Here is an 18,276-nt window from a genome sequence, read left to right as displayed (position 1 = left end):
TGCACTATTTTATTGCTGTTCTCGAAAGAAAATTATAATTGTGAATTGGGAAATTCTAATTGCATTCTTCTACATACGATATGTTTGGTTTCTGACAAACATTTCTCTTCAACGTGCCTGTATTTATAGGAACCTCAGAACTAAAACGAATGTACGTAGTTTCTGTTTAAAAGGGTTTTTTCCCTCGGTGTTCCCAAGACGATTTAAAAATATTGTATTTCCTTATATGTGCGTAATTCTCTTTGAGAAATAAAGGAGCCGCAATGGTCTAGTATGACTGCCACGCGGGAGACCCGGGTTCGATTCCCTTTGTGGGTGATCTTGTCCCTGCATAAGGTGGCCGTGTGGTTCACCCAGTCTCAAATAAATTATACATGGGAACAACCTTGGGGGGGGGGGGTAAAGGTGGCAGGATCATGGTGCTGATCGAATCTAGGACATTTGCGATGAAGCCAAAATCACGGACAATTGCGATGATTCTGACGGTGAAGGTCATTTTACAAATTAATGGCAGGACAATTGCGACTATCAGGACCTAACCTAACCTAACCAAAGGCGCCACAGAACTAATAATGCTGTAGAATGTTGGAACAACAAAATAAATAGGTGGCTTGGAAGACCGCATCCAGAAATTCATGATTTTCTGGCCTTCCTCAAGAGCCAAGCAGAAGACACCAGCATCAAGTACATGCGGATGGAACTTAATCTAGAAGGTCAGAAAAGGAAAAAGCATGACATCAAAGTCGACGAGAGAGTTGGAAAGTGTATTCGCACATATGAGGAAACGGGTCATTTCACCTATGTTCAGAAACTTGATTGAACCAAATTCCCAGCCGAGAATATCAATATTTCACATAATTCTCTTGTAAGAGGTATTGTACGGGGTGTTAACTGTTAAGTCATTCTTCAATTTGATACAAGATTTAAAATGTCATCGCAATTGCCCATCCGCCCTTTCACTTCTGTGTTCATCGCAATTGTCCGTCATCGCAATTGTCCGCCATCGCAATTGTCCGATGATCACATCACATCCTTAATGGCCGAGATTGAGAATGTGTGGAGCCCTATCACCACATCCCCTAAATGTGCCATCATGGCACGGTGCAATATGTACCTTACCTTACTTCTGATAAATAGATATACACTAGTGTGATGCCATTCTACACCGAGAATGAATGATCCGCAGTTTCAGATGGTTAATATTAAACACTATGGCAGGAAGACTAACAATTAATCGTAATTAACAAAAGAGTAAATGGCAATTGTCGCGGCCATTTGGAGGTGTAAAATTAAGAGACATCGCGCAAAAATGTCTAAGTAAAACAAAAACATTTTAACTTAAAGCAGCAATCTAGAGAAGGCTCTTAATCATCGCTTCAATCAAGTAGCTATCACTTGCTACATTCAGAAGATAGCAAGCTTGGTCTTTACCGTCGTGTTAACGCAAGGCGAGCAAAGTCCAAGGTTCAGAGGTCATTTTTTCACAGATCTCCAGATGTAGCCGGCCTCCGTGGCGGAGTGGTTAGCACAGCGCGTTACGACACCATGGGTCTTGGGTTCGAATCCGGCCCATTTTGAAGGTGATGTGATTAGCACCACGCGCCGGCCGCCTTTACCCCCCCCCACCCAGGGTTGCCCCCAGGTACCCATTGATTTGAGGCTGGGTGAGCCCCAGAGCCGCCGCTTTATGTGGGAACAAGGCAGGGAAAATTCTGACCTTAGATCACCCACCGCTAGAATCGAACCTGGGTCTCGCGCGTGGCAGCCAGACGCCATACGAAATTATAAATTATACACACATGTATACATACATACATACACACACACACACACATATATGTGTATGTATATTTTTATAAAACATTTTGGCCAGAGGCCTTCACAAACCTTGATACTGTCCTGGGTACCGGGTTTGAATTCCGGTCTGGAGATGGGTGTTCTTTGTGAGTGTACCTTCATCAATATCATCACATCATCCACATCTTCAGAATTAGCCAAAAATGGCAAGAAGAAAAAGCGAAGTAAAATAAGCCTAATCGATCAAGCAAGCATTGAGAGATCAACTCAAGTTAACGCCACCGAAGTTTCCAGGTTCGAATCCCGGCCTGGTGTTACTTTGCGAGCGTCATTTCATCAATTTCAGCTAATCATAATTCATTCTTGTCGTTCCGATTAACCTAAAGAGGCAGAAAAGCTACGTATTCGTTTAGCAGTTCACTTTATTTACCGGTAGATGGCGTTACGATGAACAACCTCCAGTCAGTGAAGATTTCGCTGCAGTAGACAACGAATGCTGGTGCCAGAAAGTTGACGAGGCCATGGTTTGGAGGAATATGGGGCTGGTACGTAACCAACTTGCTTTCTGTTCCTTACAATTAATTTGTAGGGCTGAGCCGCTGCCGATGTATCGGTATCGGAAAGTATCGGTTGGTTTTTATTTACCGATACCAGCCAATACTTTTCTGGCGATTTGATTCTTCGTATGGCGTCCGCAAAAATGTCGCCCGACACTTTCGCCGAGTCTTAATATGTTGAAAGTAATGCAAAATTCGAATTTTATTGATTTTGTACCAATATTATGTGGAAGAACTGTATTTTGAGATTACATAACAGGTATTTTTTAAAAAATATATTCTGATGTATTTTTAATATGAATAGCAGAACTGTGGTAAATTTATAATTATAGCCTAATTGGAATGGGATATTCACTCACTAATATTAATCAATATTTTGAACAACTTATAATTGTTACAATTTTCAATTATCGGTATCTGTGAGAATCTGTATCGGTTCAAAGTGATATCGGCTCAGCACTACTAATTTGTAGGGGTCACTTTATGTAAAAAGGGTTAAACGCAAGAAAATATTCGTGTTCGGTACAACAGTTAATTTTTTAAGGCAAGTCTTCAGGCGAATCTTCCTGAAGACATAAAAGTGGCTTGGTTCACTTATTCAGAGTGAATATAGACTTATTTTGGGGCGATCTTTGTCAGTGAAAATGTGCCAATTGGACGACAGAAGAAAATAGTTCTTAAAAGCATGAAAACTCAAGCACGACTAATACTAAGAGACCTGAGCACGATGTGGTGTATTAGTTTCCACAGCATCCAGTCGGTGCAGTCCTCGGAAAGTTCGTAAAATGGAATATTATTTTTTTAGTTGGCATATGCTTATGTATTTTTTTCACGCATACTGCGTTTCTTAAAAATATATATATTTGAGGCAATACAGAGGGCAGAGGGTGGAGGTAACACCCTGTCTGGGTACTTCACTGTTAAGAGTGAGGCGTTGAAATCCAGAAACAAGATTGGACGAAGAGTTTTATATTCGGTGAAGGCAACTTTTAGTGGTCTTGAAACTTGTTTGAAGTCAGATTGATCTTTGTACCACCTAGCGAAGCATAATCTAAAATTTTCATAAATGGAAGTGGAGAACAATTTAATATTGAGGCTAAACTGGCCATGATCATAACACCATCCCATACATCAGGTTCTAGCAAAGGTGAATCCAAAAGTTGCAGTTGAGAGGGACAATTTTAGGTCGGGCACCTTAAGGTGCGTATCGTATTATGCCGAAGGCATGACTCTAATCCGGGACCCCGATTAGTCCGATAGTCTAATCATTTCATAAAAAGGGCCCGAGTATGAAAGAAGCTGGATAGAGCTTCTTTCAAGCAAATGCCACCTGCGATCTTCAGCGGATGTAAAAAATCCGCTGATACGAATTCTTCCGGAATCGCAGGAAAGATACTGCAAACAGCTTTACGCTGAAAGCACAGTTATTGAGACACGCAGTCTCTCAACGGCCGAAGTTCGAATTTCGTTTAAATAGCTTTGGAGAATATTTCTTCAAACAGTCGGTATCTGAAATCTATCGCGTGCACAGTCGGTGCCTCGGAATTATACAAGTTGTTGAACTAAGAAAGTTATGGCGTGAATAGTTGTTGCCTCCGACTTAGTCGGATTACCGAACGTTACAAAATGAGTTACAGCGAGGAGTAGTACACTATCGGAAAGGAGCTTTATTTCAGGGGAGTTCATCAGAGTTTCATCAACGAACCAGCGAGTCGATCGTCACTTCGAGATCTACAGGTAACGAACGTTCCTCTATCCTTGTCTTTCATTCTCTCACACCCCTGCCAGACCAGTCAATTGTAGTGTTTAAAGTTAATCGAACCGAACCGTTCGCGAACCGCTTGTGAACCTCTTGTTCTCACTATTGACGTGGTTTTCAGCGCCGGGCGAACTGCTTGTGAACATCTCGTGGCGATCCATCTCCTGTCGGCTTTCTGACGAACTCAAAGGCGTTCGCAGTTCACACTGGGACGGCGTCGTGCGTAGTTCGTTGCTTTTGGTCTGCTCGCGAACCTCCAGATTTTCTATTGGTTTTGTTTCAGTTTTTGATGTAATTATGGAGTGGTCAGAGGAAAATGCACTAAAGCTTATTGGTATCTCTAGGATCCTAAACATAAGGACCATTTAAAAAAAGAATTAAAGATGTCTGGAGGGAAATAGGTGCCGAGATGAATATTTGTGAGGACAAATGTGACTTAAATTCCATCATAAGTTTCTTATACAGGTTGGTATGCAACCAACGTCGTTGTTTCCTCTTCTTGCACAAACTAGCCATCACTAAAGCCGCACCACTCATCACCAAAATCGCATACTTTTCCTCACGCGGAGACATGATGACAAGATGAACACTGAACAAATGATTGCCTGTGGTTTCCCATGGATCGTTGGAAGTTCGCAGGTAAGAATAATTTCAGCGAACGGTTCACAAGCGGCTCGCAAACGGTTCGGTTTGCACATGTATACGCACCTTAACGCTCACCTCACCGAGAATCAATTCTAACTTACATTTGCACTGTTTTTCGTAAATACATAGTATTATAAACAGGAAACAATCTAACTGTACCCCTCTCGAGAAAGTGAAATATTTTGCATGGTTTATGAATATTACGTTGTTTCTTTAATGTTTTCGTTAGTTTTTACCTCGCGGAAGTGTATTATTGTGAAGTAAAGTACCTTAGCGTGTTATCTTTCCGTGAAGCAGAACGAAGGCTTCGCGCAAGTGAAGGTAGCACCGAACATGACATTCCACAACAGCAGTTGTAAATTTAAGTCGTTAGGTTACGAGTGTTAGATTTGGATCTGATAGAAATTTCCGACGTGTTTTTTCGCTATTTTAGTGCATACAAACTGTTTTTACTAATAAAGAGCGGCGAAAGGACTGAGATGGCAGGTTTTTACTTACGCGGGCCATACTTTGGGATAAAATATCTCCGTAGTTTGTCTTCCGCGTGCTGGAACCAATTTTATATTATGTAAAACATCGAAATCTCTCAATTAAAAAAATCAACATAATTCTCAAGGGGGTGCAGTTGATAAACGTCCCCCAAGCTGACGTTCTATGTTCTAGAGATCAGAGCATTGTTTTGCAAAAAAAAAAAAAAGATTCGTGGCTGGAATAAATGTCACGGTAAACTGAATGATCAGATATGAGAAGCGAAGTGAATGAACAAAGGAACAAAAGCCTCTTCTCTCAAGGAGCCTCGGGTTAGATCCCCTTTCGAGGCATGTTCCACAGTGGTTCGGATCGAAATTTAAACTGTAGGTCTAGTTGCGATTAGTCTGTCATGAGTACAAAGAGGTAAAGTTCCCCGTGCATATAGCACCGTGCCATGGAGGCACATTCAGGGGGATTGGTTAGGATCCCTCCTCACATTCTCGATCTCTGCCATTTTGGAGGCGATGTGATCAGCACCAAGCTCCGGCCACGTTTACCCCCCCAGGGTTGCCCCCAGGTACCCATTGATTTGAGGCTAGGTGAGCCCCGGAGCCGCTTTATGCAGGGACAAGGCGCAAAACATCAGACCTTAGATCACCCACCCAGGGAATCGAATCCAGGTCTCCCGCGTGACCGAGTAGTCAGCACAGCACTGTTTTGATAACAGGGGTCCCAGGTTCGAATACTGGCCTTGTCATTGGTGTTCTTTTTTAATGTTGTTTTATCATACCTTCACTCATCTTCATTGTTGCGATTACCTAAAAATGGCAGAAAAGCGACGCTAAATAACAAAAATAAAAATCAATGTGAAAATTAAGTTAAATTGAACTGGTAGGTGAAATATATTCGATGAGTGGTGATTGATAGAAGTTCTGTTGAGATGTCAAACCTCTAGAATATAGCAAAGTCACATTTAATCTAGGCTCTCACAAAGATAGCGACTGAATGAGCTAGAGCAATGCAAAGCAAAGACAGCACTTAATAAAAGATAAATAGACAATAATTTTCAAGGCTGAAAATTTCTGCAAATGTCAGAATTTGAACCCTAAAATAATAATTCTTTTGTGACGAATAGTATCATGTTGAAAGCCAGTCGGATTTGAGGTGCTTTGCGTATTGTTGCTTTTCGAAATAATTTTCTTTGTGAAGAATATTACCATTCTGATATAGACAGAATATTTCGACATGTTCTTAATCAGTTTGCTTTTATGTTTTAAGTCCATGCACAGATAGGCTAATCGGGACTATGTGGAATCTAAACCAGTATGTTCCTCCACCGGATATCGAACCCAGGACTCCTTGATTGCGAGGCGACGACGTTATCACTACGTCATCGTGAAAGCCTTCTTTTATGGGTTACATCTGTATGGATTAACATATATTTATTTCAAACATGTTTCGCATACTAAATAGAATTCATTATCACCACAGACTGGAAATTAGTTTTTGCGATATCGAAAATACGAGGAATACTTATCGCTCTTCTCGTGTTATTATTGATTAGAAAATAAGAAGCATTTCATTTCACTGTCACACACTATTGTCGCTATTGATTGACGAAACAACAATGCTTGAAACTCAGAACCCGACACCGAAGGTTCTATTTGCGTTATGTCAAGTCACTGTTCTACCTATCTCAGTTAATCACTATGATAAATATTAAAGATGTGATAGATGGAAATGGAATGGGAAATGGGATCTTATTTTGTAGACCAGGTTCTCATGCTATTCGACTTGGAAGCGCGTTACACTATACATTTTGTCACTGGGTGGGCCTTTTCGTGTTTGTCAGTGCATCAAATTAATCTATTCGTGATTCTACTATCAGAGGAGGCAAACAACGTAAAATGAAGAAAACTGAAAACAATAACATATCCACTTATCACTAGGGAACGGATTTTAAGGTGCAATATTTATGGTCAGGAAAGGGGGGGGGGAAGGTTCTGAAAATGTTTTCAAAAAGGTGCTGATAAAATGCCTTTATTCACGTCTAAACCAGTTAATCACATTACATTCTTTATTCGACTGTAACAAATAACATAATTTATGGTAAACATGGTATAATTTATATTATACCATTTTTATAGCTCTCGTTCTCCTCTACAAAATGAGATTGATTGATTTAGTTTATTTTACTTCGCGTTTTGTGCCTCTTGGCTAATTTGCGAAGATGAGGATGAAATTGATGAATGGACATTCACAAACAACCAAGCCCGAGCTGGATTCGAACCCGGGACCCTTGGCGTCGCAGCGCATCGCTAACCACTCGGCCACAGGGTCCGGCTACAAAATGAGACTATAGGATTTTATGTAGCCACTCAAGGAGTCCAATTTTTAAACAAAACAAAGAAAAGGAAGGAAAAGGTGCTGAAGCATCAGAGGGGGTAAAAAGGTGGAACAAAGTGTGTTCATTTTACTTGATTTCATGTCCTAAAACACAATCTCAAACGATCGGTATAAAAACCGCTATATATTTAGAAAGGTGCTCCACCTTAAAATCCAGCAATTTCATGCTGACCAAATCCACACACAAACCTCTTTCGGCATTCGTCTTGCAGAATGGCCTTGGGGACTAAGGATAGCCCATTTCCTGGTTCAGCTCTAGACAATTCAGGTGCCTTATCAAAGCTGCCCTGAGCACGCAGGGCAAACCCGTAGCCAGAATTGATCTCCAGATGGGGGGGGGGTCATCAGGGGGGCTTTGTAAATAAAGTCCATTTTTCAAAAGTTTAGCAGTGTTAAATGAAGGTAAATTATGTGTGGGGGGGAGGTGGTCATTAAGTTACATAAAGTTTAGAAAATCACACAAATACTACATTTTTTCTATATCTTTTAAAATATCGCTTGAAGTGTTAATTGGCTGCTATTGATATCATCCCTTACTACACACTCCATACTACGTTTGATGATAGATATTTATATCACCCAAGAAAAGACTGACTATTCAATCGTAGTGTCTAGCGTAAATTCACACTCCCCGGCCGAAACAATAAAACTCCCCTTCGTTCCCAAAACTTGGGAGCGGTTAACTTTTGACGCAGATGCGGAGGGAATTTGCATAATGACATAAAAGTCATATTTCTGTATAAATGGGAGGTTGCTACATGGGTAGCGAAGGTACAGATAAGGAAGCTCCTCTGTGGAGGAACTTTCTGAAGTCTAGAGAAGAAAATCTCCTAAATACTTGCCGCTACTTCGACTTCTTCTTATAAATAAGATGAACGAATGTAATAGCTCCTGTTCATGCTCCCTGAATTTATCCTTCACCAAAGTTGTGAGCAAAATAATATCTGCTGTCTACATTTTCACTCTTCACTGAAAACAAATTACACAAAATAGTTTTACCTAATGCAGGGGGGGCTGACGGTAGTTCCAGCCCCCTGCCTGGCTACGGGCCTGACGCAGGGTTTCTAACCCACTTCACCGTACAGCCTAATATTACCTATGCTGTTGTTTGTGCAAGTAATAGCACAAAGGTATCAGTAGGATCTACGACGAAGTGTGTTAGAAACCTTCTGCGCTCACGGGCAGCTTTGATAAGGCACCTGAATTGTCTCGAGCTGAACCAGGAAATGGGCAATCTTTAATTCCAAAGGCCATTCTGCAAAACGAATGCCAAAAGAAGTTTGTGTTTGGATTTGGTCAGCATGAAATTGCTGGGTGATAAGGGATATGTTTTGTTATTTTACGTTGCTTTACTACCTATGGAAGTTGAATGACGAATAGATTAATTTGATCCGAAAGAGCCGATCAAATTAATCTGAGGTTAGAACCTGGTCTAGAAAATATGGATGTGTCATTGTCTTCATCCCACTTCCATATCTATCAAATCTTTAATCATCACCATCGCGATTAACAGAGAGTAGTAGAACAGTGACTGAAATAACAAAAATAGAAACTTGGGTGTCTGCTTCTAAGTTTGAAGCATTGTTGTTTCGTCAATCAATAGCGGCAATAGGTTGTGACAGTGAAGAAATGTTTCTTATTTCATAAGCAATATTAACACGAGAAGAGCGATAGATATTCCTCGTATTTTCTATTTTCTCTTACAATAGTTTCCAGTCGTGGTGATAATGAATTTTATTTGGTATGCGAAATAAGTTTAAAATAAATTTATGCAGATGTAACTGATTAAGAAGGGCCTCCACGATGGCGTAGTCAAAACGACGTCGCCTTACAATCGAGTTCTCGGTAGTGTTGCCCACGAGACGAGACTTTGGCCTGTCTCGTCTCGTGGAAATGCTGTGAAATGCTGTCTCGTCTCGAAAATATTCGTTTGTCTCGGGACACATGATCAATCTCGTCTCGAATTTTTAAAAGCCTGTCCCGTCTCGTCCCGGGGGCAACACTAGTTCTCGGTCGGTTCGTTGCCTGGTGGTGGCACATAGTGGTTCGGATCCCACTTTAAACTGTAGATCTCGTCCCGGTGTGCATATCTGTGCACAAAATGGACTTACAAGAAAAACTCAAATTGATTAAGTACTTATCCAAGTATTTTGTCTATATCGGAATGGTAATATTTTTCAGAACGAAAACTAATTCGTAAAGCAAGAATACGCAAAGCACCTCCAATCCCCCACTGGTATTGAACACGATACTATTCGTCACTATGAAGTATTATTTTAGGGTTCAAATCCTAACATCTGAAACTTGCTATCAAAATTTTCAGGTTTATTAACATTTGTAAGATGAGGGTAATTTTGTTAACCACCTGGGACCTGAGGAACAAAAATATAGAATTTTTAATGTTATTTCTGAAATGTAGCAGTTATGCAGGAAACTAGTCCAGAACGCTATTTTTATGGGATGGAAATAAACTTTTATATCCCCCTCCCCAAAATTAAGCTTTATATTCGATTGACTTAGATTAGTGTTAATATTGGTTATGATCCTTGGTAAGGTGATATGTTGATTGAAACTTAGAAAACTATTGTGCATGGGAAATTTCATGTCTATTTAATGGAAAGTTTCCATAGATAGATTTTATTTCTTTATTTTTTTGAACTTTGGTTATTTTAAAAACAGGTTAAAAAAATAACAATTTCGAAACACACAAAGTTCTAGACCTCATTATGGGTTCATTTCCATTGTGATGAGGGATAGGAGGTGCCTCTATCTTGAAGCACCAAACATCTGGTTATGAATGACACATCTCAACCAGGGACAGTTATTTCCATCCCAGTGGATATGTAAACTATATTATTAAATATACAAACTTATCATACTTTATTCCAGTTCAATTAAGCTTACAGCGCCATAGCTATATACAAAATTTTCGGTAAGCAATTTTAATTATTAATTAATTTATGTATGCAACAATAATAATTGGGACCGTGGAGTCTTGAGCACACCCAATAATTTTTCGTGTTATTGTTATATTTGTTATCCTGATTCGTGGTGGAGAACTTATTGAAATCGGTTAATAACATATTAAAAAATGTTGATGGGCATTGAAATCGTAATACAAGAAAGGATTTGAGATTTTTTGTGAACTTATAATTCAAGTGTGTGAGCCCACTCAGTGGTTTTGAAAAGCTGGTGCCCATGGCTGTGTGCCATATCTAATTTTAATCTCTTAGATGCCATGCCTCTATGTTTACTCATATTTCTTGTGTTTTGCAAGGACTTTTCTATCAAATACTAATACTGGGTTGTGTTCTTGATGTATGTTGATTCGCTTAGTCGTTTAATCCTGTTTGAGCGCTTGCTGAGATCTATAGCGTTTTGTCGTAAAAAAAAGTCTGGATGTTCCACGATGGACTTGAGGGGTCCAAGTTTGAAGGATTGGTAAAACATTTGACATCATATAAGTAGTTACTTATGATGAAATTTCCTATACTTTACCACTCTCTACAAGTACTGAAAATAACATCATTGTAATGCAAAAAAGCCGAAATCATTCGGTTCTTAGACAATAGCAAGAAATTGGCATGACTACTCTTGAAACATTGGAAAAGATTCAGTGACGGGGGTTGTGGGAAGGGGTCTCCGAGGTGTATGGGCTCCGCAGTGTTCTCTCTGCTGCTGAAATTTTGATTAATCCCAGAAATTCAGCAGATAATGTCGCTCATAAAAAAAATCGATTTACGAAACATACAGGACAATGACACAATTCAAACAGGAAAGTCTTTGAGACGAACACTGACGTAAGAACCAGTTGTTTTTTTTTTCTGCCGGTATACTTAAAACATGTATCAACAGAGTTCGTTGTAATCTACGAGTGAAAGGCACTACAAATAACTTCACGACACCAATGATCATAATTATTATTTTATAAATTGTAGGATGTGATAGTGGTTTCCCGGTAGAATATAGTAAGACAATGATTGCGATTATAAGCAGAGGAGACCGGGCAACTTGACATGTGGGTCCACTCCAAAATGCTAAATGAATCTACTTGCTCGCAGATGGTCATCAATAGGGTAGAAAAACCTAATCTCATACCTTTATATATCGTTTATCGTAGGCATATAGTGTGTAAATGTCTTAGTTAGAATTGATTAATCCAGTAGCTCAACTTGCTCAACTTTTGCCACTTTTATTAGTTTCACGTGTGGTATTTAAAATTGAAATATTTGCTGGGAAGCTCCAAGGAGCCCCAAGCCTTTTCATTATTCAAGTAAGAGATTCTCACATAGTCCATACCCGACATGTGTTACAAGTTTTCACTTTTTAGCTATACTGTGACAATGTAGTTGATTATTCTTGTAACTGTTAAACACTTCATAGGGGCCCAAAAACCCAGTAGGAAGTAGAATCCAGAGGGCAGTTATCGCCTTGCCCTGAGAATCAGTACCCCCTCTTCTGTCCCACAGAGAACATCATTTTGAGGGATTTTGTGAAATTCATCTTCTCCAGTATACACATTTTTGTGTACATTTCTGTCGAACCAATTCTTGGCCAGTCTGTTATGATTTTAATATGATCTACAGTGCTCGCAGTGGAAATTCCTAGCTGGGAGTATGTGATATATGAAGGATCAATTTGGAAACAATGCTCATGCAAATTATCCTATCGGGAGGGATGCTTTATGCAAGTTTGTTTAACTGGGGGATAGCGTCCCCCCACTTCGAGTGATCTATTTTAAAAACCGGTCTTGTTTCGTGAAAAGGTCTGAGAAAGGTACGTTCAGTGGTATCGTTAAAATTATGATTAATAATATAGAAATCACTAACATTAAAATTAAACTCTTGTGTCCGTGTAGCAATTACATTTTGGGAGCCAAGCCCTTCCTCTCGGCTTTTCATTGAGTGACCTTGTGTTGCCGACTGAGCGACTTTTCCATTGAATCTTGAGCTAGAGAAGCCAAGGATGGCTTTTTGGGCTGAAGCCCTACCCATCTCAAAATCCAAAATGGAGTGCTAACTATCATTTAAACAATTCCTCAACACAGTATTTTTAACCTATTTGTTAATTAAGCGAAAAATACAAAATATATTGCACTACATACGTATTTGGACCGCATGAAGCCTCCCTCGCCCTGTCTCCAAGAAGGAATCTCCTGTCTGCGCCACTCGATTGAAGTAAAACCAAATATATCTAATATCCTCTCAAAGTTATTTATCAGATTCATATCCTGATTTTATTTCCAGAATCTACTACACTGATGTCTATAACAAAAATTATATATAATATATATACAAATTATATGTATAATTTATGTATAATTATATATACAAAATTTGCCTACTATTATGGCGGTACAACTGTGTGTGTGTGGACGGGGGGCGACTAGCTAACTTCCGTGCGTCCATCCCTCTAGCATTGTCAATGTTAAATACGTTATAGTATTCTCGTAAAATGTTTCACTGGGAGGGTGGGGGGGGGGCAATATTTTACTTGCAGTGCGGGAAGGTGGCACAGAAAACTGCGGTACGCAACTGAAAAGTTGGATTCACCGTGTAGGAGCACGGTAGTTTAGGAATTAGAGGAGAACCATACGTTCGAATGCAAATTTTTCAATCTTTGGTGGACAGTGGACACTGATGAATAGCCGGTTCGAAGTTTTCGCCTGAAGTCCTATTAAATGCTATTAGTCATCTCTCTCTCTGCACAAACATGGCATTTATAGATGATTGTGAACGTGTTTTTTATGGTGACATGTCAGGTGAACTTTAATGTAAGCGAAAGCACGTGTGCGTTACTAGTTGAAGATTTTTCACATCTACAAAGAAAATCCAAAAACTAATTTCCACCTCACTCCAAGTTTGTGAAATCAATCAAAATTGTAGCTGAATGTGAACTCAACTCGGGTTGAGAGTGCCATGATTATTTTTATAATCATGAATCATTTAAAAATTGCATTACTTTTAGAATGCACTGGTCCTCCAAATTTTCAGATTTATTAAAATTTTCAAATTAATGGTACTTTTGTTAACCTCCTGAAACCTGAGGAGGAAAGTAATAGAATTATCACTTTGGGTTTGCACTTACCACAGTTGAGTTTTCCCTACATCTTTATTGCTTCCATTTGATAATTTGATTTTTTTATTTTCTCAAATTTTGGAGAATGGCTGTAGCCCCTTCAGCCCCCTCCTCCTCTGCGTACGCTAGTGATGGTAGCGAAAGAAGAATCACAGCGTTTGATTGAGTTTCGGCAACCACAAGATAACATTCTGAGTCGATTCGGTTTCTGACAATTCTGCCCCATCAGTCACGTAGCGCATAGTGTGGACATTTTCTCTAGTAACATATCCGTGAGTACCACCCAAGGTGTTTTCTTTGCTCTTTTTCGTTAATTTTCTCCGCAATACAGACAACACAACTTAAATCAAATTGGAAGTGGTCACATCTTAGCATAATCCGCGTATCCCCGTACACCCCAACCCAGTCTTAACGAAACGAACGCATTCAACGAAAATAACTGGGCTCGTGAATCTGGTGAAACCAGTTATTTTACAGACTTATGGGACACGCTAGGCGAAAGCGCAGGCGCAGCGTTTTGTTTCGAGAAAGTTTCCGCATGGCGTCAGCGGAAGGAATGTCCTTATGGCAAAACTAAACTCTATTATGGCCACTGTTACTCATTTTAATCACATTCTAAGAACGGTCAAGACATGCTTATCTTGTGCATGTTGCTTCATATCGCTATCTGTTAAAATTATAATACATTTTCCGAACTAGGGCAGTTTGAATCCATCAGCACGCGCTTTGTCTGCAAGGAGCAGACGATTTTCACGGAACAAACCAGCATCCTGGCCCGTGCGTTTGGTGAATCTCGTTCTTGCACGAAACGCACGGAATGCGACTTTTGGGACAGCATAATGAAACGCCCGGAAGCACTTATGGAACGGCCAGTTACCATAACTCGTTTAACGCGTTAAACTCGTGCGACTTTCGGAACGGGACGAACAGGAATTCGCGATTAAAATTATCCGATATGCCATCTGGTGGGATTTTTCGGAACTGCTCTATGTAAGATATGGTGTTGTGTTGACGTCTCAAAGCAAGGGAAAGGTGTTCGAAAGAGTAACGTCTACTGTTCAGTTTTTCGCTCCAAATAGTTTTGTGGGTCAGGACAAGTGAAAAGTTTACATGTGTTTCCACCCCATGGAATCAACAAAATGAAATTTGTAAATAAATCTGGGAAAACAGAATTGTTTGACAGAAGATTGGCATGGACTGATAACATTCAAATGCTGTAAGGAAATTACGAAGAATGCACGAGTCCGTTCACTTTATTTTCCGAAATTATTCTATTACCATTAAAGTAAAGTTTTAAATTGTTCTTTATGAATAAAACATTTTTTTTCGGAAACAGTTTTATCCCAGACCTTGTCGGTGGTATCTATTATGTATGAAATTTGGAATAGGTGCAAATCAATTAAGTGCGAAGATGAAAATAGTTTGAGAAATAATTAATGTCTCTAAACATAACGGTAACCAGAAAAAGAAAATCGACATGCTAATGTTACTGTTTCATTCAGCAAGTCCTTTTTCAGTGAAGATAGCCTCGATGAAATTGTGAATTCTATTATTATTATTAAACCAGCCTGCCTCTTTGGAATAAGAACTTCAACTGTGTGTTTACATTTTTCTCCTGCCCAAGCTTTGCAAATACAGATGAACTGATTTATAATTCAAATCATTTGAGAGCCCCGGTTACAACCTGAGATGCAGATGAAATAGCACAGCACCAGTGCATATAATTACTTTCGTCTGAGTTTTCGTGTTATTTTTGCCTATCATACTGAAATGCTTCGTTCAACACAGCTTCACCTTCGTTAAAGTCCCTGGAATTCACATCGCATTCGTAATATTTATAAATATCGCGTAATTTAAACGTTTCTTCCATACCAGCCATGACAACACGCTGTTATTACGTACTAGGGGGTGTGCGGGATCCCGAAAAGTCGGGCTCGGGAAAAAAATTCCCGTCCCGATCCCGAATTCGGGAAATGACTTCCCGACTTTTCGGGATACCGAGCAGTCGGGAAATACCGAACGGTCATTTTAAAAAGTCGTTAATTCTCGACGTTGTCTGCATTGCAAATGTCTGGAACTTATCGGAAATTGTCAGTTTTTGTACCAGAAATTCAAAAGCAATCATTTAAAGTGAAAATTACCTGTAGAATTCGAGATTTCCAGAGCTTCGAGCAATTTCGAACATTTCCCGTCCCGAAAATTTCCCGACATTCTCGGGAAATTGTAAATTTTTCCCGCCCCGAATGTCGGGATTCAAAAAATTTCTCGTCCCGATCCCGTCCCTCTCTCTAGCCTTCTTAAACCCAAAGGTTTATGGCTGCAGCAACACAGGCCTTCCATCTGTCCCTATCTTGAGCAAGATCTATATACTCTTTTGCATCCCTACCGATTTCCCTTAGGTCTATCTCAACGTTGCCCCTCAATCTTCGTCTTCGCCTTCCTACAGGTCTTACCATCAGGTTTCCCAACAACAATCCGGTAAACTCCTCTTTCCTCTCCCATTCGTGCCACATGGCCTGCCCACCTAAGTCTTCTTGATATAATTATTCTAATAATATCTGGACATGTATACAAATTATGTAGTTCTAAATTATGTAACCTTCTCCACTCACCTGTCTCCTCATCCCTTTTAGGTCCAAAGATTTTCCTAAGGATCTTATTTTCAAATACTCTCAATTTATGTTCTTTCTTTCAATGTAAGGGACCAAATTTCACACCCATATAATACTACAGGCAAAATTACTGTTTTGTATATTTTAACTTTTAGTTTCTTAGATATTAAACGAGAAGACAAAAGTTTATGAAGAGAGAAGTAACATGCATTTCCAGAATTAAGTCTACTTTTTATTTCCTCTTTAATATAATTTTTACTTGTTAATATTACTCCTAAGTATTTGAATTTGGAATCTGGTTCAAACGAGTTATCAATAATTAGATTTTGATTATTACCTAACACTTGGTTTCGGCCTGTAAGCATACATTTAGTTTTCTCTTTGTTAACTTCCAAACCTATCTCTTTAGCATTATTCTTAATTGTATTTATATCATCCCCCAGTAAGTCTACATCATCTGCATATGCTAACAACTGAGTCACACCATTTAATTTTAGTCCTTCTTTAGTTTCTTTTACCTTCCTAACAGCATATTCTAAGGCAAAATTAAAGAGCAATGGAGATAATGCATCTTGTTTTAACCCATCATGAATTGTAAATTTGTCAGACATATTAATACCCACACGAATTTTACTTTCTGTTTCACTGGTGTATACTTTTATCATACTAACAAGCTTCTTAGGTATTCCAAACTCTACTAATATATTATATAGTTTATCTCTTTTGACTGAATCATATGCTTTTTTGAAATCAATGAATAGCTGATGGACATTTTGATTATATTCCCACTTTTTTTCAAGTGTCTGTCTGATGTGAAAAATTTGATCTGTAGTTGATCTGTTACGTTTAAATCCACATTGATAATCACCTATAATTTCATTAGCATATGGGGTTAGTCTTGTTAAAGAATGTTAGATAATATTTTATATGTTGTTGAGAGTAGAGAAATTCCACGGTAATTATTGCAGTTCATTTTATCACCTTTTTTAAACACAGGAACAATTATGGATTCTTTCCACTGTTGAGGGATTTCTTCTTTATTCCATATTAAACAGATTAATTTATGAATTTGATACATTAATGAATTTCCACCATATTTAATTAACTCAGCTGGTATTAAATCAATGCCAGTTGCTTTGTTATTCGTTAGCCTTTTAATAGCATCTTTAACTTCAGTCAAGTTAGGTTCTGGAACTAAATGTTCTGCTGTGTGAACTTTATTTACTTCTGATTTATCTCCTACATGAACATTTAAAAGGTCATTAAAGTAGTTCTTCCATCTATTTAGAATATCGCTTGGGTCAGCTAGAAAATCAGTCTTTATCTTTTATCAAGTTTACTTTAGGTTGCCACCCCTTTCTAAATTCATTTACACCTTTATGTAAATCTCTGATATTTTTGTTTTTGCTGTTTGTTTCAATTTCGTTAATTTTGCTTTTCAAGTACTCTTTTTTTTTTTTCCACTTCTAATCGTGCGGTTAACTTCGCGCTTTATTCTATTATAATTGCTTACATTTGTATCATCAGAGTTATTTAACCACCTAAGTCTAGCCTGATTTCTTATTTCTATTAGATTGACATTCATTATCAAACCATGGCTTACTTTTTCTTGGTTTATGGTATCCTATACTTTCTTTAGCTGCTGATTCTATTGCATTACTTATGTGCTCCCAATTCTTATTTACGTCTGTCTCATTTATATTTTCATCATCACTTAAATCCTGCAAGACATCAAATCTATTTGACAGTTTAATTTGGTAATTTTTCTTAATTCTATCAGCAAATTTTCCTGTATTAAATTTTATAACTTTTAGATTTTGTTACTTATGATTTATCACTGCGAGTCTTTCTCTTAATTTAGCAATTACTAAATAATGGTCACTTGCGCAGTCAGCACCTCTGTGTACGAACGTCAATTATACTACAGAGCATTGCCTGACATTCGCTACGA

General features: G+C 38.7%; 1 protein-coding gene across 1 annotated transcript in view; it reads left to right on the top strand.

The window, feature by feature from the left end:
- Positions 1-2,268: 2,268 nt before the first annotated feature.
- The window catches only part of fs(1)M3 (female sterile (1) M3), a 111,997-nt gene continuing 95,989 nt past the window's right edge, over positions 2,269-18,276 (top strand). The window contains exon 1 of the mRNA XM_083117343.1: positions 2,269-2,342. Coding sequence (XP_082973469.1) covers positions 2,319-2,342 — 24 coding nt within the window. The 5' untranslated portion in view covers positions 2,269-2,318. The remainder of the gene's footprint in view (positions 2,343-18,276) is intronic.

The sequence above is a fragment of the Lepisma saccharinum genome, chromosome 2 (genome assembly GCF_977018435.1).
Source record: "Lepisma saccharinum chromosome 2, izLepSacc3.1, whole genome shotgun sequence".
In the NCBI taxonomy this organism is placed as follows: domain Eukaryota; kingdom Metazoa; phylum Arthropoda; class Insecta; order Zygentoma; family Lepismatidae; genus Lepisma; species Lepisma saccharinum.
This window is presented reverse-complemented; position numbering and strand designations above follow the sequence as displayed.